Source organism: Canis lupus, chromosome 23 (assembly GCF_048164855.1).
Source record: "Canis lupus baileyi chromosome 23, mCanLup2.hap1, whole genome shotgun sequence".
NCBI classification, from domain to species: Eukaryota; Metazoa; Chordata; class Mammalia; order Carnivora; family Canidae; genus Canis; species Canis lupus.
This window is the reverse complement of record NC_132860.1, coordinates 44,290,115-44,313,284: the sequence shown is the minus strand read 5'-3', so window position 1 is coordinate 44,313,284 and position 23,170 is coordinate 44,290,115. Positions and strand designations below refer to the sequence as shown.

The 23,170-nt window shown below is 35.2% G+C and overlaps 1 protein-coding gene across 1 annotated transcript in view; it reads left to right on the top strand.

Annotated features, from left to right (window-relative positions):
* Positions 1-23,170, top strand: part of SLC36A4 (solute carrier family 36 member 4) — a 62,884-nt gene that overhangs the window by 3,331 nt on the left and 36,383 nt on the right. Inside the window, exons 2-6 of the mRNA XM_072794996.1 lie at positions 12,909-13,032; positions 14,175-14,265; positions 15,724-15,812; positions 16,865-16,960; positions 19,286-19,370. Of these exons, the coding sequence (XP_072651097.1) occupies positions 12,909-13,032; positions 14,175-14,265; positions 15,724-15,812; positions 16,865-16,960; positions 19,286-19,370 (485 nt within the window). The remainder of the gene's footprint in view (positions 1-12,908; positions 13,033-14,174; positions 14,266-15,723; positions 15,813-16,864; positions 16,961-19,285; positions 19,371-23,170) is intronic.

The following is a 23,170-nucleotide window of genomic DNA, read 5'->3' as shown; positions in this document are numbered from 1 at the left end:
ATTTCCTTTATTTTGCTATTATAAAAGTAATGCAAGCTTATTAGTTTCTTTTTCTTTTTTGCATTTTCCAGAGAAAGACAGTAAAAGGTATTTAAGATCCCATTGCACAACCCTATCTTTGTTAACTTATTCCCATTTTAAAAATATATATTTGTTTTAGAGAGAGAGAGAATGAGCAAGCAGGAGGAGGAGCAGAAGGAGAGGGAGAGAATCTCAAGAAGGCTCTGCACCAAGCGTGGAGTTGGACTCAGGGCTTACTCTCACCACCCTGAGATCATAACCTGAACTGAAATCAAGAATTAGGCACTTAACCAGCTGAGCCACCCAGGTGCCCCTTATTCCCATTTATGATGTATTTCCTTGCTTGCATTTTAAATTAACTTTTTAAAACATCATTGAATTCATACTTTGATTATCCAGCTTTTTCACACTCAGCATGATACACTTTTCCTTGTTTTACTCAAGACTTCAAAACTATAATTTAACGTCAGCATGTTTTATAAAGTGGAGGTCCAGTAGTTAATTTAGCAATTTCCTGATTGTTGCGCATTTAGGTTGTTTCCAAATTTTCAACATAAATAATGTTTTAGTCAACATCTTTGTGCAGAAATCCCTTTTTTTCTACATACTAACTTGTCAGAAGTGGAATTATGAGGTGAAAAAATAAATGTTTTTAAGATTTCAAGACCTATTGCTAAATTAATGTGATTTTCTTTCATTCTAACTACAACGAGAAATTTAGGTTGATTTTAGGTTGGGAGATTGAGGTTGAGACAATTGTCTGGGCAGGATAAGAGATGATACAAGTATTGCCTAGTTTAAGAATGTTATAGTTTTATTTACCATTAATGTGTATGTATGGTATATCATGCATGGTGTATAATACTGAACGAAGCCAGTGTTTCTTATTCATCTATAATCTTTCCATTTGTAAACAAATAACTGTGTTTAGGTAGTTTGATATCCATTGCTTAGTAGTGTAACTTTTAATTATGTTACATCAGTGTTCTGATTTTATTCCCTACCTTCTTAACTTTGTTAAAGCTTTTACCATGTTAGGTTTTTGGGTGTCTCTCCATCTAGTCTCCATTTCCTCCTGGCTGGCATAACACATTTTGCCTACTCAGTATTATAGCACAGTTTGTAGCTCATAAATGCTTAGAATTATTCATTGTTGGTAGTAAATTAACTAATTTCTTGTCAATGATTTATATTTAGAATCCTATGCAGCATAATTTGCTTCTAGTATGTCATTGTGGGGTGCCTGGATAGGCTCTGTTGGTTAAGCATCTGACTCTTGGTTTTGGCTCAGGTGGCGATCTCAGGGTGGTGGGATTGAGCCCATCAGCAGGCTCTGCACTGAGTGCATTCTGCTTGAGATTCTCTCTCCCTCTGCCCCTCCCCCACCACCTACCCTGTGCCTGCTCGCTGTTGCTCTCTCTGTCTCAAATAAAAAATAAATAAACAATAATCATTGTGTAGAAAGGGGCAGAATGAGAAATGAGAAGATAATAAATACTAAAAAATTGTATACTAGTATAAATACTATAAATATAAGTACTATAAATACTATATAATATAATACTATTTTATAAACTATAAAATAAGTACTATAAATACTAGAAAACTAGTATTTATTGATGACTTCCATGCCAAGGACTAGGCTCTGTGCTTCCTAAATGTTATCTCATTCCGTTATCATAACACTCTTATTAGGTAGAAGTCACTACTCTCATTTTACACTTGAGAAGGTAGGCCCACAGTAATCCTGGTTAAAATAGGAATCAGATCATAATCACTCCTCTGCAGAAAGCCCTCTATTGCTTTGTTGTCTTTAGCCATATGTGCTTTGGAAATGTGGTTTGTCCAAATGAAAATAAGCTGTAAGTGTAAAATACACACTGGATTTCTAAGACTTAGTATGAAAAATAGAATGTAAAGTACTTTGTTAATTTTTTATGTTGATTGCATTTTGAAATGATAATATTTTGCATATATTGAGTTGCAGAAGATACTAAATTAGTTTTACCTGTTGCTTTTCTTTTTTTAAAAAAATTGTAACTATTAGAAAAATTCAAGTTATATTTGTGGCTCACGTTACATTTCTGTTGTTCAACAGTGTTGTAGGTGGGTCTCATATCACTCAGAATGGTCTGCAGAGCTGTATACCATCTGTCCTCTGTTACTTTCAATCTCTCCTACTACCTCCTCCTTCATCTCTCCTCTCTGGTTACTCTGGCCTCCTTCAGACTGAAGTACACCAGGCTATCTACATCCTCAGTCTTTGTCTTCGCCTTTGCTGTTCCTGCTGCCTCATTGCTGTTCCCCCAGATAGCCACGTTATTCACCACTCTCCTCCTTCAGGTCTTCTTTAAAATCCTTCTTTCTCAATGGGCCTAATTTTGTGCTAACTAAAACTACAGGCTGTCCCCTGCAATCCCTATTTTCCTTCTTAGCATTTACCAATAGCATACTCTCTATCTTACTTATTATGTTTTTCCTTTACTAGAATTCAACCTCCATGAGGGCAATAATTTTTTTTAGTTTTAGTAATTGCTTTATTCCCAGTATCTAACAATTCCTGACACATATTGGGTGTTATATTTGTGAAACTGAATGAAAAAAGATTGCAACCTCTTGTACGAGTACATTCAATCAGAAGGCCTTTCGTGATGGGGTCTCCTGTTGATAAATGTTGGTGAGAGGCCATAACAGTCTATTTTTTTTTTGTTTTGTATTTGTTTTCTTTTTGTTTTGTTTTTTTTCATAACAGTCTATTAACAGAGGCACTTGAGAAATCCATGGGAGACTCGGGCATCTGCATAGCTCCTGCCATGTGCTCTGCCTGTAGGGCTGCTGTGCACAAAGCTGTCTTAGCACTTGCCAGTCTCTCCTCTAGTAGATCCAAAGGCAGGCCATCAGAATTTATTGTGCAAAGAAACACAACTCCTGTGTCTTACTCAGCTCAGGCTTTTATAACAAAATACCTTAAGTTGGCTGACTTAAACCACAAACATGTATTTCTCATGGTTCTAACAGTGGGGAAGTCCGAGAACCAGTGCCAGCTGATTCACTTCCTGGTGAGAGCCCTCTCTGGTTTATAGATGGCCATCTTCTTGCTGTGTCCTCACATGGTAAAGAGTGTCCTCTCCTAATAAGGGCACTAATCCCATCATAGGGGTCTGCCCTCACAACTTTATCTAAACCTCATTGTATGCCAGAGGCCCTACTACCTCCCAGCACTATCCCATTGGAGGCTAGGCGTTTGTTTGTTTGTTTGTTTAGGCTAGGGGTTTAATGCAGGAATTTTAGGAGTACACAAGCATCAGTCCAGAACATCCTACTAACTGCATCCACGTACACATCTCTCTGGTTTCCTGCAAGGGAATGGTTGCAGGAGAGAGGAGAGAAGATGAACACTAATTTTCTCACTGCCTCCATCTCTCTGAGTGGGAGTGAACACTCAGAGTAAACAGTGGGAAGATTAGTAGGAGATGAGGTCACAGAGGAACCAGTGACACAACAGTGTGAAATAGCCCAGGGAAAAACACGGTCAGTGGTGCATCCTTGAACCTAAGCCAGGAACTGCTCACCAGGAAGGACTTGTAGTTCTTGACAACTTTAATCTTTTGTTTCCAATTTTAGATATCTGTTGTACCAAACTCAGGAGGCTTTGATCATTCCTTTTCGGTTTCTTTCACCAACTTTTTACGTGAATTTAAAATGTTAGTGGATCCCCATTATTCTGTCTTCGGCTCTGAGTGACCTCACATCCTACCTTTTGATCCCAATTATTAATTACTTACATTCTGATGTAATTCTCAAATCTTTATATTTAGCCCCAAATTTTCTCCTTACTTCCAGACCCTGTTTCTAACTGCTTATTCAGGGTATAATTTCAGGTTACATGACTTAAAAATTAAATTTACATTTCCTCCTTAACATTCTGCTATCTCTTTTACATATTTATTTGTTCATTTGTTGAGCATCTACCATGTTCCGAATATTGAGGCTATGCTGGCAGATGAGTTGGATATCACTGCTGTCACTTCATGGAGAATGCAGACAAATAGAATGGCCCATTACAATACAGTGTATTGCAGGAGGATTGTAGGGTGCTGTGGGAACACCCCGGAGGCAGACAAGCCAAACTTGGGGTAAAGGAAGCAACTGGGAAGAAGTGGTATCTAAGGGAGACTTGATGGATGAGCAGGTAGTAGATAGGGTTGCAGGGGAAGGATGGAATGGGTGAGTAGAGTATGATTCAGGAGGGAACAGCATATGTAAAGGCCAGGAGAAAGAGAAAAAAGGCCACTAGGGGAATAGAACTCATTCCCTATGTCAGAACTGAAGTCACAAGACTAGCTTAGATTCCCAGACCTAGTACTGGTAGGATTGGGATACTCTCCCAGGCTTTTAAGTTTGTGATCAAGGACTCTGGACCACACCCTGCTGTCTCCCTGTGTCTCCTTTCTCCAAGACAGTCACTTAGGAAGCATCCTCTGCTCCTTTACCTTCCACATCTCATTGGTCAATGAGTCTCACTGTTTCTGTCCTCTATATAGCCATTCTTTTCTCTGCAACAAAGTTAATTTAAGCTTTCACCAGTTTCTTGCCTGGACTGTGTTCTAATTGGTCTCTCTGACTCTAATGCCACTACTTTTCCAATTGATCCTTAACGCTGCTGCCGAGGGGATAGATTCAAATGCAGAACTGATCATTTCAACCTTAATTCTCTCTCTGGCTTTTCACAGCTTAGAAGATCAAGTCCAGATTCTTTAGCACAGTTGAGAAAATCCTTTCAAGCTTTACAGCTAATCTGCCATATACACATGCATTAAATAACTAAACATAACCAAGGAGGTGCATGTTCTCAAGCGTGGAACGTCCTACTCATTCTCATGGCTGATGCCAATGCTAAGAACTCTCCTGAAAAATTAGTTAAATATAAGAAAATAATATTACAATATTTCCTTGACTACATGACTGACTTTAGAACAAAAACGTAATTTCTCATTTTATATTTAAGTATTAACTGGAGGGCAGCCTGGATGGCTCAGTGGTTTAGCGCTGCCTTCAGCCCAGTGCCTGATCCTGGAGACCCTGGATCGAGTCCCACGTCAGGCTCCCTGCATGGAGCCTGTTTCTCCCTCTGCCTGTGTCTCTGCCTCTCTCTCTCTCTCCTCTCTGTGTATTCTCATGAATAAATAAATAAAATCATTAAAAAAAAGTATTAACTGGAGCTTCGAAAAGTTATAAACGACTGGTTGACTCTGTTTACTGATAAATCTCATCCTCAGAAATCCAGGCTTCAGTGGGCTCTTACCATTTAAAGATGCAACTTCTTGGATATGTATCAGTTTTTTAGATATTTGTAGTTAGGTGTCTTCAAATGTTTTCTTTAGATTCAATAACTATCTTGTATCCTTCAAGCTAAGTTATATATAATCAGCCCTAAAACCTGATTTCTTCACCTACTCTCAGTTTACTTATTTAACAAATACATATTTCTTAGTATGTAATGTTACCTAAATAATATAGGCTAAACCACAGAGAAAGTCTTAGTTATTTTTTTAAGTGCAGTTTTAAAAAATACATTTAAGCATGAGCTTAGAATTTAGCTAATAATGTGTCACATTGCTTCTTTTTTTTTTTTTTTTTTTTTAATTTTTATTTATTTATGATAGTCACACACAGAGCGAGAGAGGCAGAGACACAGGCAGAGGGAGAAGCAGGCTCCATACACCGGGAGCCTGACGTGGGATTCGATCCCAGGTCTCCAGGATCGCACCCCGGGCCAAAGGCAGGCGCTAAACCGCTGCGCCACCCAGGGATCCCTGTGTCACATTGCTTCAATGGCTGATTCGAAACCATTCATAAATGTGTACTTCTTAAGTTTCTAACGTTGTTAAGAATAATTTTTATTTCAAATAGTTTCAACTTTAAAAAAAATTAGCCCTTTAATCTCACTGTTAGAGTTCACGAAGCTTCCTAGAATTATTAAATTTTTATCAGGGTTTAATAGTGCGGGGTGAGACAAATGGATTTTGACCAAAGAAATATATGAAGTTATTTTTTCACAGTACATCATATTTAATGTTTCCTAGACCACATAAAATTGAGAAATAATGAATTTAAGAACTAGGGAAAAGTTTAAACCATGAGATATCACACTGTTTACTCAGTGTAAATTTGTTGAGTAACTTAGATCCCAGATAACTTTTAGTTGGGAATTTGAGTGCACCTTGTAAACCCATCTTAAAAACTTGATTCTGTGAATTATAGAACTAGTAGAATTAATACTTATAGATCACTTTGACACTTCTAGATATTCAGGTTTAACTAAAAGATTTTTAAAATAAATTATCTGATGATGCCATTAACAGTAAACTTATCCTTTAGAGTTCAAATTTTTTTAAGTTGTGAGAAAACTTTTTTTTTTGACTTTCCATTGCTGCTGTGATCTCTTGGGAGATATGCTTCAAATAATAGATTGTTCAGTTTTTGAAATATTGGTAGTGATAACTATCATTATGGAGAACCTAAATACTGTACTTAGTAATGCACAAAACATTCTGTACCTCCTCTGGCAGAAAGAAATTAGAGAGTTCAAATAATTGACAATTTGAATAGCTGAATGAATAGAAAAATGCAGGTGAACTCAAGAGTCAACAAGGGCAATGGAATAAATTTTGGAATGAAAATATTAACACGTTTCTGCTTAAAGGTGACATAACGAATAATGATGATTGTTATCGATTAAATTCATCAATTGAAGTCCTAACCTTTGGTCCCTATGTGACCTTACTTGGCAATAGGGTCATTGTAGATATAATCAGTTAAGAAAAGGCCAGACGGGGTAGGGTGGGCCGCTAATCCAGTAAAACTGGTGTCCTTATAATAAGAGAGAATGAAGACAGACTCACACAGGGAGAATACCCTATGAACTTGAAGACAGCCATCGATAAGCCAAGGAACAGATCCTTCTTTCCTAGCCCTCAGAAGGGACCAGGCATGACAACATCTTTATTTCGGACTTTAGCCTCCAGAACTGTTAGATAATAACTTCTATCGTTTGAGCCACCCACGTTGTTGGACCTTGTTAAGGCAGCCCTAGCAAACTAATACTATACTATACTATAAAATAAAGTATCAATTTTCTTTGTATAGAGTATAACAGAAAAGGATGTAGAATCTGTTCAAACAAGAGATGAACATAATTTATGATAGTAATAGGTACCAGAATAAATGTAATTTAGTAGATATCCCAGTATTAGCTCTCTAATACTGAGAAACACTTAATATTCACTGTGCACAGGTTTAGGGTGAGCCACTTTTGATACTGAAGAAAAAGAAACTAGGAAATCCTACAAAATAGTCTGTGGAGAATACCGTAAAGATCAAAGGGTTAGAAAAACTACCCAAAGGCAAAGTTAGGGAATTTGAGTTATAGAAAACCCTCATTAATTTAGACTCTAGGCATTTGGAACTTTTGATAAGTCACTAGATTTTACTCTACACATACTAGTAACATTATTAGAGAAAGAATATATTTTTAAAAGATTTATTTAGAGAGAGAGCGCATGAGTGAGTGGGAGGAGGGGCAGAAGGAGAGGAAGATAGAGAATCTCAAGTAGACTTACCACTGAGCACAGAGTCTGATATGAAGCTCAGTCCCACGTCCCTGAGCTCATGATCAGAGCCAAAATCAAGAGTCAGATGCTTAACCAACTGAGCCACCCAGCTACCCCTAGAGAAAGAATATTTAAATGACTTAAAAATAGACCATATTCATGCTTTTTTCCAATATCTTGCTTTTTAAATTGTAGTGAGCACTTGTCATGAGATCTATCCCCTTAACAGATATTAAGTGTGCAATACAGTATTGTCATCCATAGGTACAGTGTTGTGTGTCAGATCTCTAGAACTTACTCATCTTGCATAACTAAAATTTCATACATGTTGATTAGTGGCTCCCTGTTTTCCCTCCGCGCTGGCAACCACCATTCTAGTCTTTGCTTCTGTGAGTTTGATCATTTTAGATTCCTCGTATAGGTGGAATCATGTGGTATTTGAACTTCTGTGGCTAGCCTATTTCATTAGCCTAATGTCTTCAAGGTTCATCCATGTTGCATATTGCAGAATTTCTTTTTTTAAGGCTAAGTGATATTCCACTGTGTGTATATATCCTGTTTTATCCATTTATCTGTCAGTGCTTGCTGTTTACACAAGCTGGCTATTTGTGAATAGCACTAAAATGAGCATGGGATTACTAACATCTCTTTAAGTTCCTGATTTCAGTACTTTTGGGTAAATACTTAGAAGTGAGACTGTGGGGTCATATGGTACTTCTGTTTTTAATTTTTTGAGGAATCTCCAAACTTTTCCTTCACAGCTATAACATTTTTCATTCCCACCAATTGTATACAGGTTCCAGTTTTGCCACATCCTCACCAATACTTGTTGCCTTTTGTTTTTTTTGATAATGGCCACCCTAACAGGTATGGAGTGTTATTTTATTGTGGTTTTAATTTGCATTTCCCTCATGATTAGTGACATTGAACAGCTTTTCATAAACTTGGCCATTTGTATACCTTTTTGGAGAAGTGTGTGTTCAAATCTTTAGCCAATTTATTAACTGGATTACTAGGTTTTTTTGTTCTTGAGTTGTAGGAGTTTCTTACATATTTTGGAAACTAATCCTTTATCAAATATATAGTTTGCAAATATTCTCTCCCATTCTGTAGGTTGGCTTTTCACTATGGTGATTGTTTCTTTTGTTGTGCAGAAGCTTTTTAGTTGGTGTAGTCCCTTGCCTAGTTTTGCTTTTGTTGCCTGTGCTTTGGTGTCATATCCATGAAATAAATCATTGCCAAAACCAATGTCTGAAGCTTTTTCAAATATTTAAGTCTTTAATACATTTAGAGTTGATTTTTGTGTATGGTATGAGATAAACTTTCATTCTTGTGCATGTGGACATTCAGTTTTCCTAGGACTATTTGTTGAAGAGACTTTTCCCAATTGTGTATTCCTGGCACCATTGTCAAAGATAAGTTGCTCATATATACATAGATTGATTTCTGGGCTCTCTATTCTATTTCATTGGTCTCTGTATCTCTTTTTATGCCAATATCATACTGTTTTAATTTAAAAAGACCCCAAACACCCAAAACAATCTTGAAAAAGAAGCACAAAGCTAATCATACTTCCTGATTACAAAATTATGTATTATAAAGCTGAAGTATTTTTTAATATCTTAAAGCACAAATTTACTTTTATAAAAAATTGTTGTCATGAGTTCCAGTTAGCACTGGGACAGTGGAAGCTACCTAAATCCTAATCTCTCCACATGTCCTCACCCAAAAACCTGTTGATTTAAAAAAGGAGCACAAGTAAACTGAAGATATTCTTTTATCATTTGTAGGAGACCAAGATACCACAAACCTCAAATTATCTATAAGCAGAAGAATAAACAGTAAATTTCAGAGTGCAAGACCTCTCTAAAGAAGAGCCTTTAGGGGATCCCTGGGTGGCGCAGCGGTTTGGCGCCTGCCTTTGGCCCAGGGCGCGATCCTGGAGACCCGGGATCGAATCCCACATTGGGCTCCCGGTGCATGGAGCCTGCTTCTCCCTCTGCCTGTGTCTCTGCCTCGCTCTCTGTGTGACTATCACAAATAAATAAAAATTAAAAAAAAAAAAAAAAAAGAAGAGCCTTTAGAATCTCTGGAAAAGAGGAGGGGGGATTAGGAGGTATAGAAGCACAACAGCCTTGGCAAAACTTAGCTTCTGGAGGAAAAAGAGATAAAATGAGCAGTTGAGATGTCCCTATGATACCTGGAGGTTAAGAGAAAGAAGGAAGGTAGGGGGTGGGAGGTGGATAGGGAATTGAATATCCTGCAGAAATGAAAGAAAACCAAAGATATACCAATGTTTTCCCATAACCCCAGTAAGTCAGCATCATCTGTTACTTAAAGGGAACTTCAGTATGCCAAAAGAAGGCACTACGTTCAAATTGTGCATGAAATGCCTAGCAGTAGGAAAAATCATAAATTATAATAAATATAAAGTGTCCAAGGGAGAACATATTGAAATAAAAATTTAGTGGACTCATTTAATTTCAAAGAAGATTTAAATAAGGTAAAGACATCAAAAGGGTCAAAGAAAAAGTGGCTGAAGTGGAAGACAGGCAGAGGAGATCTGACATATAATTGGAATCTCTAAAGGAGAAAAACAAAATATTTGAACTAACTATTCAAAGCTATAATCCAAGAAAAATTTCCAGAAATAAGAGAAAACCTAAATCTACGTATCAAAAAGGCCCACTGTGTTCCTGGGAAAATTGACTCAGAATGCTTAAACCGAAGATAATAGTAAAACCATTAGATCTTAAAATCAAAGAGAAATTTCTCAGGATCTCAAGCAAAAAGGACAAAATATGTAATGGCTAAGAAAATTAGTTTGCCCTCAAACTTCTCAAGAGTAGCTTATAAAGCAAGGCAAGAGTGGAGCAGCATTTTCAAGAAACTCAAGGATAGAGAGTATGAGTCAAAGGTGTTATTATCTAGCTGTCCTTCATATCAACGCTATAGAAAAACAGTTTAAAGCATGTGAGAACTTAAGGAATCCTGTGCCCCATGAGTCCTTCCTAAAGAATCTACTAGAGCAGTGGTTCTTAAAGTGTGGTTCCCAGACCAGCAACATCAGAATTACGTGGAGACTTAGAAATGCATATTCTCAGGCCTACCCCAGGACTGCTGAATCAGAGGCTTCGGGGTGAGGTACATCAATTTGTATTTTATCAGGTCCTACAGGTCATTATGGTACATGGTCCTCAAGCGAATGAACTTCCTCCAGCCAAGAGATGACTGAGAACACTTTGGCAGAGGACTGATAGCAAACATTTAATATACTAATTATAGGTGTAAGTCTAAGACATGGGTGGAGACATGGTTGGAATAACAGTGGATAAAGCATCATATATATTGCCAAAATAGAAAGAACACAACTAAAAAGTGAGAGAATAGGGGCACCTGGCTGGCCCAATGGTTAAGCCTCTGCCTCTGGCTCAGGTCATGATCCCAAGGTCCTGGGATCAAGTCCCGTGTCAGGCTCCCCACAGAGAGCCTTCTTTTCTCTCTGCCTATGTCTCTGCCTCTCTCTGTGTGTCTCCCATGAAAAGATAAAATCTTTAAAAAAAAGAGAGAGAATAAAATAAAGGCATTTCTGGGGGGAAAAAGCAGTGTGGTTTTCTGGAAAATGAATGAATGAACGGTAAAAGTAGAATAAGACATTAATTGTTGTATAGGTATTAGGTGGAATTCAAAGGATACTATTTTTAAAAAAGATGTATTTATTTCATTTGAGGTAGAGAGGGGCTGAGGAAGAGGGAGAGAGAGAGAATCTCAAAGCAGATTCTCTGCTGAGTGGGGTACCCAGTGCAGGGCTGGATCTTATGGCCCTGAGATCGTGACTTGAGCCGAAATCAAGAGTTGAATGCTTAACCAACTGAACCACCCAGGTGCCCCAGAGAATATCTGAGAAACCTGACAAACAAGATTGTCAGAGATTAAGGAAGAAAAAAGGAAAGATTAAGGGCATCATAAAAGACATAATGACAAAGGTAACCAGAATAACTCAATTAAATGCAATACATGATCCTGTGCCAAAAACAATTGCTGAGAGAACGTTGTTGATACAATTGATGAAATTGGAATGTGGAACATAGATTAACATATTGCATCAATATTAAACTGAGTTTGATGACTGTGATGTAAATATTCAAGAGTCTCTTCTTGTTCTTAGAGAATACATGCTGACTATAGGGTAAAGTGATATGATACATGTAACCCATTCTCAGATAGTTTTGAAAAAGTGATACACATTTGAGAGAGGAAAGGCAAATATGGCAAAATGTTAAAACTTGGTAAGTCTATAAGGATACATAGTTTTTTTGTACTATACTTGCAAATTTAACGTAAATTTAAAATTATCCCAAAATAAAAAGTTTTTAAAAAGTATATGTCAGTCAGTCCTTCCTAACTGTTTAAGTTATCCCAGTTGTCTGTTTTGTAGGTTTATTGTATGTATTTGAATGGAACAACCTTTCATTTCTTTAAAATATCCTATGCTTCAGACCTTGCTAATATGTATCTGTCATCTCAATAAATTTGAATTGAGTGAATTTTAATAGAACAAGGTATACAGTGATGTCTAATGTTGTCATCATCAATCTTGCTAAAAATTTTTAGATATGAGTACATTTTGGGGGGTGCCCAGATGGCTCAGTAGGTTAAGCATCCAACTCTTGATTTTGGCCCAGTTTGTGATTTCAGGGTCATGAGTTGGAGTGCCATGTTGGGCTTCACGCTGGGCATAGAGCCTACTTAAGATTCTCTCTCTCTCCGTCTCTCTCTGCCCCTCCCCCTACTTCCACTTGCACATGCTATCTCTCTCTCAAAAAGTACATTTTGATACTAAAATTTTAAAGATTATAACAGCTTTATAATTTTCTTAAAGTATTTAAAAAATGATTACTATTTATGTATGTGGTATGCTTGAAGCTAAAAGAGATAAAAATTCATTTGATTATTCACATTTTTTATCATAACTCTGATCATTTGCTATAAACCTCATGTAGACAAAGCAGAAAAGTTTTGCATTGCATACTTAAGGTTTGTACTTTGCATTGCTTAGGCCAAGCAAAATATCCAGCAAATATGTCAAGTTATTTTTTTTTAGTTATTTTTTAAATACACAAAAACTCAGAGTATTAATGTGAATTACCTTAGGGTGGAAATAGTAAAGATAAGTACAAGTGGTATGTCCTTCTATTAAAAAATTCATTTATACCAGCTTTAACTCAGTGTTAAAAAAATCATAGTGAAGTGCTTTGTTTTTTCCTTTTGAAGATATGGACGTAATGAGGCCCTTAATAAATGAACAGAATTTTGATGGGACATCAGATGAAGAGCATGAGCAAGAGCTCCTTCCTGTTCAGAAGCATTACCAGCTTGACGATCAAGAGGGTATTTCGTAAGTGTTATGAGTTATCTGTCTCCTTTTCATTTAGAATATGTTTTGTGCTCTTCTATAGGTAAAACACTTTTCTAGATACTACAGAAGATCTGCAGATGAGTAAGATATTGTCCCTACCCTCAAGGTATTTATAGTCTATTTGGAAAAGAAGAAAAACATCTAAAATAAGGGTAGCATGTGGGAATTACTGCAATGATGGTACACATCCTAGGCTAGGGGCCTTGCAAGAAGGGAGATCTGATTGAAAGGAATAGAAATTTTAAGAGCAGAGGCTTCTGAAATGGTTAGGAATTAGATGGTGGGAGGTATTTAACGCTCCTTTATGCTGAGTGAATGTTGTAAAACAAAGTCACGGCAGTGGAAACTTGCAGGATGTTTTTTGTTACTTTATCGTCATTAATAGAGTTGAATAAGTTTTTACTGTAATAGTAACTTAGCCATTAAACAATGTTACATTTGTTTGATCAGAAAAGAATAATATACAGTAAAAAAAATTTAGGCAAGCATGTTCGTTTCATACGTTTAAAATTTGAGTTATTCTTCCTAGTTTAATTTACTTTTTCTTTGTCAAGAGACTTTCTTCAAATGCCTCTTGGAAACTTCGGTGAAATTCCTTAGGGAGTACACGATGTCTAAATGCTAATTAGTATTTACCTTACCCGATGATACACTTGTTTTAAAACTTGTGCGCTTTTTCTTTTAATTAACTTCCTGTTAGGTTGATAGTCATAGATCAAATGTGTTTTGTACCATGATTACATAGACAGTGTCAATAAATTGCTCTGTCTTATCAGCCTAGCTGTATGTAATCTTCAAAATAATTCTGAATGTTGTAATAGCAAAGAATCTTAAGAGACAATTACCTTTTCTGTGTTTCTTTAATATGTACAAAAATACTTTCCTTTAAGTATCTCATTTAATCTCTATAATAATCCTCTGTATTCTGCTTTTTAAATGACAAAGGTAGCACTTGAACCAAATCTGACTTCTGGCCTATTCAACTTCTGGTTGAGTGGAAATGTTATTTGATTCCTTGCCTAGATTGATTTTTAGTTCTCTTTTAATGCTAAATCCATGATCACATGATTTTATTAGCTTTTTTCCTATAATGTTTAAATCTAACAACTTTTACTTTTCAGATTTGTGCAAACTCTTATGCATCTTCTTAAAGGAAATATTGGAACTGGCCTTTTAGGGCTTCCACTGGCAATAAAAAATGCAGGCATAGTGGTAAGACTTATCTTTGTGTACTCTAGCTAAATTACAGTTATCAGTCTTAATTACAGCAAAAATTACAGGCTAACCTCTGGCCTAGTCATGTATAACCTGACCAGGTGACAATGAAATTGTTCTAGTAAGATTGTGTGAACAATGATAGTAATATTTAACAAAAAATGAGAATTAATTACTCTTTTCATTCTGTTTAATTACTTTTTTGTAGTATTTGAAAGAAAAATCCTAAAATAGTATTTGATTTTTCCAAGTGTGGTTATATCCTATTATTCTTTTGGATTTTCAGGGATGTAGGCAAAGTAGTCATATCAACAAATATGTTTATAGAGTAGATTATTTATATTGGTGAAATTTTACAGTTTTTTAGATTCATAATAAAATATGTGGTGTTCAGATTTAAAGCGTAATCATTAAGAAAAGGAATAACAATGTCTTTTGAAAACAAATGTACAAAGTGTTGTTAGAACTAATTATTGTCTTTACAAAGAATCTTGATAAGGGAGAATTTACTTATGAAGTAATAAAATTATATTTAATCATTTTTTAGAGGTTTAAAACCTTACTAGTTTTCTAAGAACAGTTTTAACTATCATCTTTCTCTGCATTTAACTTGTCTACCCAAATTAATTAGGGAAATTAAACATTTTGGTTATAAAAATACATTTTGGCAATATTTTGTTGGGGTCTCAATAACCCAGGCATTATTTTAGTTTTAGTAAACGAATACCTGAAATTTTTTATGTACCGCTTTTTAAAAAAATTTTATTTATTTATGAGAAACACACAGAGAGAGAGACAGAGACACAGGCAGAGGGAGAAGTAGGCTCCCTGTGGGGAGCCTGATGTGGGACTTGATCCAGGACCTCGGAATCACGACCAGAGCCAAAGGCAGATGCTTAACTACTGAGCCACCCAGGTGTCTCTATGTAGCACTTTTTATAATAATCTTTTCCTAGGCCTACTTCCTTATACATAGTAAGTACACAAGCACAATTCCAAATTAGTATAGTGCTTTTTAGTCATTCAGATAATGATTCATAGTTGCATTTAATTAATCATGGCTTCCACTGGCAATAAAAAAATGCAGATATAGTAGTAAGACTTACCTTTGTGTACTCTAGCTAAATTACAGTGATAGTCATAGACTTGCTGTCTGATGTTAAATGTGATGTTGTATTCTATCCTACCATATTGCATAGCTATACTCTATGTTCATAGGTTTGGCTAAGCAAACTGATGAGATGGAATCATATGTGTTTGTCTTAAGTATATTGTTGAAATTCTTTCAGTATCAAGTTTATGAATTTTCCTATATGCAACTGACTAATCATTTTGTCCAACCAAATTGATTCACACAAATGAGTAGTCCATTGTCTCATTGCTTATAAGGTAACTTAATTTTTGTTAAACTTAAATATTTAACCTTCTACATTTCCCCCCCCTCCCTCCCCACAGCTTGGACCAATCAGCCTTGTGTTTATAGGAATTATTTCTGTTCACTGTATGCACATTTTGGTACGGTGCAGTCACTTTCTGTGTCAGAGGTAAATGAGGATTTGTTAAGTGTATTTTATTTGTTTTAAAGCTATGTATTTATTTACGGCATCAAATAGTCTTAAACTGTGCTTTGCAACTAACAATCCTATTTCCTATAATCTGTAATGTAGACAAGTCTAAAATCATGAATATGGAAAATATGGAAAAAGATATTTCCTGTGATTGAAATCTGGTCTGGATATATTTACTTCTTTTAAAGTATAGCCCTGTCAGTGAAATGGAATGGTTTCTTTCCATATAAATTAAAAACTCAGGAAAGACATGGGGGGGAAATGGAGACCACAGCACTACTTTCAGTTATAGACTAATAGTCTTCAATTGTTAGGAATTCATTTTAGGGTATGGTGCCTTTGGTGTTCTTGCTGATAGGTGGGCTGATGAATAGTCAATAAAATAATATTCTTTTGTTTCTTTGTTTCTGTTTCATGAAATGTTTCTACAGCACAGTGGACTATTTAAAAAATAAATATCACCTATTCTAGTAAACTAATATTCTAATCCTAACACTTTTTGTTATTGTTAAATGTTCTTAAAACTTTGGGCAAGTCATTTATGATCTTTAAATAACAATGATACTTGAAAAAAATGTGGGAAAGAGAACAGGGAAATAATGCCTATCTCTTGGGGCTGAGTATTAAGTAAAATAGCTTATATGTAAATATGTTATAAAGCTGTGTGCAGATGTGTAAAATAATGTTCTTCCAAGAATGAATAATTTAGACATGAACAATGTAGGTAGTGTTTTTAGGGAATTTAAATATGTAAATCAATGAAACACAAATATTGCATTAGATGATTTCTATAAATATGTAAACTTTAATAGTAGATGGAAACTAATATATGGGTAAAAAGAACAGATTTAAAATTTCATGAGATATATCTTAGCCTATGCAGATCTTGAAATTTCAAAAACTCTTCTGTCAGTGCATAGACTGGCATTTATTAATTCCTATTTATTTGATGTTCTTTTCAAGCATTGGATTTATGAACCAACCTAAAATTTTCTTCTTTCATATGCATGTATGTCCTTAAATTACAGGTTTAAAAAGTCAACATTAGGTTACAGTGACACTGTGAGTTTTGCTATGGAAGTAAGTCCTTGGAGTTGTCTTCAGAGGCAAGCAGCATGGGGAAGGTAAGCTTTTGCTATGTTAATTAATATCTGCTTACAGAAATTATATTATTTTTTAAGAATTTTAATTTAATAAAATACATGAGATGAAGTATGATAAAGCTGGGGGAATAAACATAATCTTTAGAGAGATATATATAGACTGTATATACTTAAATATAAAACATTAAATATTTAAATTTTATATTTAAATATGTATATATATACACACACATATAGACTTGGATTCAAATCTCAACTCTACCATTTTTCAGTTTTATGACCTGAGTCAAATGATTTATCATTTTGTTTTAGTTTTCTCACCATCAAATGACTTCATGGTGATACTTATTTCACCAGATTACTATAGTAGTTTAAATAAATAAAATTATATTTATAAAGCATCTGGCTAACTTGTGACATAATTGTGTTAATATTTTTATAAGGAAAGTAGAAAAAAGCAAGAAAAATGTTGTAGTCTCATTATTTTAGATAAAATTGTGGTGTTTAGCTACACATAGGATGTATGAAGTGTGTATTTTAGCACAATTTCATTTTACTAACTTGTTTAAATGTAACTTTATCATTGGTAGACATGACTGATCAAAGTCAGATGAAACAGGACTGGAAAAATAAGCATAGGTTGTGTCAACGAATTGCTCACTATGGTACAAGTGATATGTGCAGTGGAAATTAAAAGAAGAAAAAGAACGATGCTAGTAGAGTTTATGGTTAAATATGGCCTTCCTGGGGATTTGTAAGAAGTTAGATTTGTTTATGAGCTGCTCAGAGTTCTTGATAAACCAAGGAGAAGAAGGAAAAAAAACAGCCTCATGCCCTGGGATGTGCTCCAGAACCCTGTCTTTTTCCTTCTGCTCCAGAATAGAGGTAGCTTTATCTGTTTTTCCCATCAAGAAGAATGACTTTCAGGTAGATGTGGCTGGAATGATTGTTGGTAGGATACTAAATTCTAAGGTGGATAAAAAGATCTTAAGGGAATACTTAAATGTAATTCTTCAGAGTGAAGAAACTTGAATTCATTTCAGGGTACCAAGATTATTTACAAAGGAGATCCCTGAAGAACTTTAAGAGCTATAGTTATGGCAAGAATGAAGATAGGCAAGGACCCTTCCAATTTCAAATGAGAGAAGGAAGGTCTGTAGGTTTGTAGACCAGATTGTTTGGCAGCTTGGCATTGATGGTAAAATAAAGACTGTAATGAATCAGTAGGTGCATGCTGTTGTAATCACTCATTGTCCTCTGAACAAAATAGAGTAATATGGGCTACAATTAATAACATGTAGGCAGATTTATAACTAACTACTATACCCAAACTATGCTAATCTGGTGACATCCCCTTCCCACTTGTTTTTTTTTTTTATTTTTTTTATTTTATTATTATTTTTTTAAATTTTTATTTATTTATGATAGTCACAGAGAGAGAGAGAGAGAGAGAGAGAGGCAGAGACATAGGCAGAGAGAGAAGCAGGCTCCATGCACCGGGAGCCCTACGTGGGATTTGATCCCGGGTCTCCAGGATCGTGCCCTGGGCCAAAGGCAGGCGCTAAACCGCTGTGCCACCCAGGGATCCCTGTTTTTTTTTTTAATTAAAGATTTTATTTATTTATTCATGAGAAGACAGAGAGGGAGAGGCAGAGACACAGGCAGAGGGAGAAGCAGGCTCCCCTGGGGGAGCCTGATGAGGGACTCGATCCCAGGACCCCAGGATCATGACCTGAGCCAAAGGCAGATGCTCAACTGCTGAGCCACCCAGGTGCCTCTCCCTACCCACTTCTGTATGCTATTTCATGTAGCTAGAATTTTCTTAAGTATCACATTAAAAAATAAGAATAGAGCTCAGCTATTGGTGGGGTCTTTGGTCTTATGATTTAATCCTCTCTCATTTCATGTTCTTATTAGTGATTTGGATAGTGGAGAGCATGCTCACTCATCATATTTGCAAATGACAGGAAGCCAGGAGGGCTGGAAAATACACTGGGGTAATCAGAAAAAGATCTTGAGAAGTAGGAGAGATGGGCTTAATCTGAAAGATGAAATGTTTTCATTATATCATTTTATAAGCAGATACTCAAACTGTTGAATTTCAGAAATAAATGAGAGGGAAATCTTGGCCTTTTAACTTAACAGGACATCTTTTTGTTCAGTAATTGTAGGGACATACTGATCATAAATGTGTGATCTTTGTAGAAAATAAGTACATCATTTCTTATTTTAAGGAAGTAAAAAGAATATAAGCTATAATAAAATGTTTGAAAATAGTTTAAGAAGAAAAAATATTGATATATCAGCAGCTCTTATTGATACTTATTTGTGGGTATCTCTTTTCAGGAATGTGGTTGACTTTTTTCTGGTGATAACACAACTGGGATTCTGTAGTGTTTATATTGTCTTCTTAGCTGAAAATGTAAAACAAGTAAGTATTTTGTCCAGTTATTGACATCAGTTTCTTCCAAGTCCATAGTTATGGCATCATATTTCCCCTGAGTAAGCCATGGTTGAATATGGAAATGTGCTCCTTTCTTAAAACATGATCCTTTGTAAATTTTCCTTTAGTCTCCTTTTTTGCAAGTTGGATTTTCCGCCACTAATATTGACTTTGCTTTTCTTGCCATTGTATACCAATAATGTTTGTTCTGTCAGATATGACTCTTAGATAATTAAAATTCAGGTCCCAAAATCAGATACACAAATGTCTTGGGAGCATGTTTTTATATTGATTTTTTTATGAATAAATATATAAGGCTTTAGCCAGCAGCCTAAAAAATGAAGTAACGAAGTGGACATTAGTAAAATCCAAATAGTTATTGCTATTGTCTAAAAAGATACTGTGTCCAAAAATGAGGAGTGTTCTGTAATTCTCTCCATATTATAAGAGTTTGCTTTAAAAGGAAGTGGTTTGCAGTCTTGGCAGAGACTGTCAATTTGAACAAACATGCAAAGCACTGAAATAAAAAAGCTCCCCTATCATAAACAATGCTGAAACACATTTCTTCATGCGCTTTAGCTTGTAACTAGTACATTACTCCCTGTTCTTCTTTAATCAATAACATTTAGTAGCTCTCCACATATGCACTGTGTAATAGTAGATATTTACATAACAACACATAGTACTTATAGGTGTTTTAATGCAAAATGATGATGTGACTATGCTTTCTAAAGAACCTAGTTGTAGATATCAGTATATCTTTGACTCTCTTTTTCAAGTATAAAGTATGCTTTGTTTTATATTTAGACCAAGAATGGCAAACTTTTTCTGAAAAGGGACAATAATAAGTATTTTCAGTTTCTCAAGCTATATGGTCTTTTTGACTTAGCTATATAAAATAATATATAAATAAATATATATGGCAGTATTTCAATAAAATTATATTTGCAAAATTAGGTGGTAGGCTAGATTTGGTGTATGGGCCATAATTTGCTACAGCCCCTAGCCTAGATTTTTAATGTTGGAAAGGCTCATTGAGTCAACCCTTCTATATAAATAAGAGAGTTGATGCTTTCATTAGCATTACTCATTATAGATGATGTACTTTTGATTTATAAGTATATAATTCCACAAGTTGCATGTTCTTTGGACTATTAACTCAATCAAGAGGCTATCTGTTGTCAAAACTGATAAGACACACCATTTACCAGTCATTTACATAGAATACAGTGGAAATGGTCCCTTTCTAGAATTATGCAACTTGGTAGTAATATATCTTTTCTAAGCTACCAATAAGCTTGATTTGAATTTATGGATAATATTAATAATGCCTTATAATATTATGTTAATAAGGTGTGACATTTTTTATTTAGTCTTTACAACTACTCTGTAATACATTACAATGCTTATTTTTTGAACATGTAAACTGACTCTCACAAAGCATGAGCAGTGTGCCCTAAGTCATGTGAATTAAGCTGAGATCTAGGTCTGTGATGTAGCTGCCACCCAGTATTTTATTGTTCATCAGTGGACAGGACCTTGTCTGATTTTAGTTGTGTGTATGCATATGACATGAGTGCATACAATAAATATCTGTATAAGCTTAGGATTGGTAACTTTCTCCTGCAAAATATTATCAGTTGCTTCCAAGGTTGATTGGAAGTATTTAACTCATTTGCACATATTCTAAGAAGACCAGGTAGGAAAAGTGACTCTCTGGGAGATAAGGAGAAGGCCTGCTGTAGGTAGAATGACACAAGTCCTTTTGACGCATGAAAAGCAACATGGAAAAAGACATTCAGACTTGGGAAAGTTGAAAGCAATGATGAACACACCTTGGGAGAACAGACAGATTGTCACTAAAACAGCAGCAGATGTTCATTCCCACATTTTATAGCAGTCTCCAATAGTAGACATACTGGTCGATTATACCTTTCCAATTACTACTACTGTTAAAGTTAAAAACTGTAAGTTTATTACTGCGTTAATCTACATAAAATCAAAGGTGTAATATTTTATCAAATCAAAGAAGGAAGAGTTTAGTTGCCATACAGATGTGTGAATCTCTTGCTCTGTAACTGCCACAGGTTTGTTTTTGGTCCCATTAAGTCATTGTGAACAATAGGCAGGGGGAAATGGATGGGTAGTGGCTCCAATGATTCTAGTCCACCGTGGTTTATAGTAGCTCCTATCTGTTCTCTAAGAAACTCTAGAAAATTTTAGATAGATAAAATAGTATATATGGGCATGAAGAGTGAGGAAGGGATATTACATTAACAGAAAAATATGTATAATGGTACATAAGACCATGGCTTTAGAGACAGAAGATCCAAATTCAAATTCCTACTCTCTCAGTTTTAAATCACACATTGGGCAAGATCTCCTTATCCCTGGTCAAGCTTTGGCTTCCTTACAAGTGAGAATAGCAACAAATCTCCCATTGTTCCTCCTTAGCTTATCCTGAGACTCAGCTGACAAAAGGTTTGTGAAAACCTTGCAAAATGTAAAGTAGTATACAAATACAGAGTGTTAAGGCTTTAATTCTGCATTTATTTTAGCTTTGCTGAAGAACAGTCTACCTTGGGATTTTAATCATTAGGTTACTGAATCATTGAAAACTAATAAGTAGTAGATTTTAGTAAATTTAAGCTTTAAATGGAAACAACTGAATTTAGTAATTTTATTTTATAATATTTATTTCAGTGTTTTGCATTTTGGTAAACATGTGAGATCATAGGAAGTCCTATTAGATAGCCAATATCTGTCTCTAGAGGGCACCAAAGGACTCAAATGTTTACCTGAATCTTGCTCTGGGTATGTATCTATACTTTATTTTATTTTTTAATCCTGACAATTTTAATAACCATCTTTCTGCCAAAGAATACTAAATTATTATAGTTGTGATAGAATTAATTTCATATTCTCAACCATCTCACCATTCAAACCACCCCTTTTTAAAATTGGTTGTGTAACTGATTTTCTCTTGCTGGGTATCCTTGTTAGAGCTTAGTTTTGATCATTACTTAATCTGATAATTGGTGGTACTTCTTGGATACAGAAGCAATTGGCTATAAATAATTTTGTAACTGGAAAAATGGAGTCAACAAAAAATATATTTTTTTACAAACCAAGTAATGTGAATTATCAATCTTGCTTCTACTTCAAGTTATAAAATATAAAATACGAAGTTTTGTTGGTCAGTTACAAGATAAACGTGAGGTATGCATTTCTTAAATGGTTCATGGTGTAAGCTGAGAGTTTGTCAGTGCAGTATGAATTACAAGTTGCCTATCTAGCTTAAAACTAGTAAATAAATTCCTTACAGTTTCAGATGATGTGTACATTTATAGTGACACTAAACATTGCTTATCATAAACTATAAAATTAAAAGAAATGCTTGAATTGTTAATCATACTATAATTCTGTTCTAAACTTCTGACTTGTAGACCTCTTAATATGTAACTATATCGAGAGAGATGTCAGAGTAGAGGCCAGGTGGCTACTTGGGCAGGGACCCCTTGTAGGATTGGGGTATTTTGGTCCAGTTAACATGCAGCTGTCACAGGCTAAATTCTAGTCTCACACCTGGGCTAGAATCCTAGCACTACCACTTACTGGCTTGATATTATATAAGTTTTTTTTTAAATCCTCCCTAAACCTTTCTCAACTATAATATAAAATGAATACTACCACCCACCTCAGAGGGTTGTTTTGAGGATTAGATGGGATGTTGTATATAATGTAGTTAGTTCAGTACTCAAAAAAATGCTTCCTATTATTACTAAGGA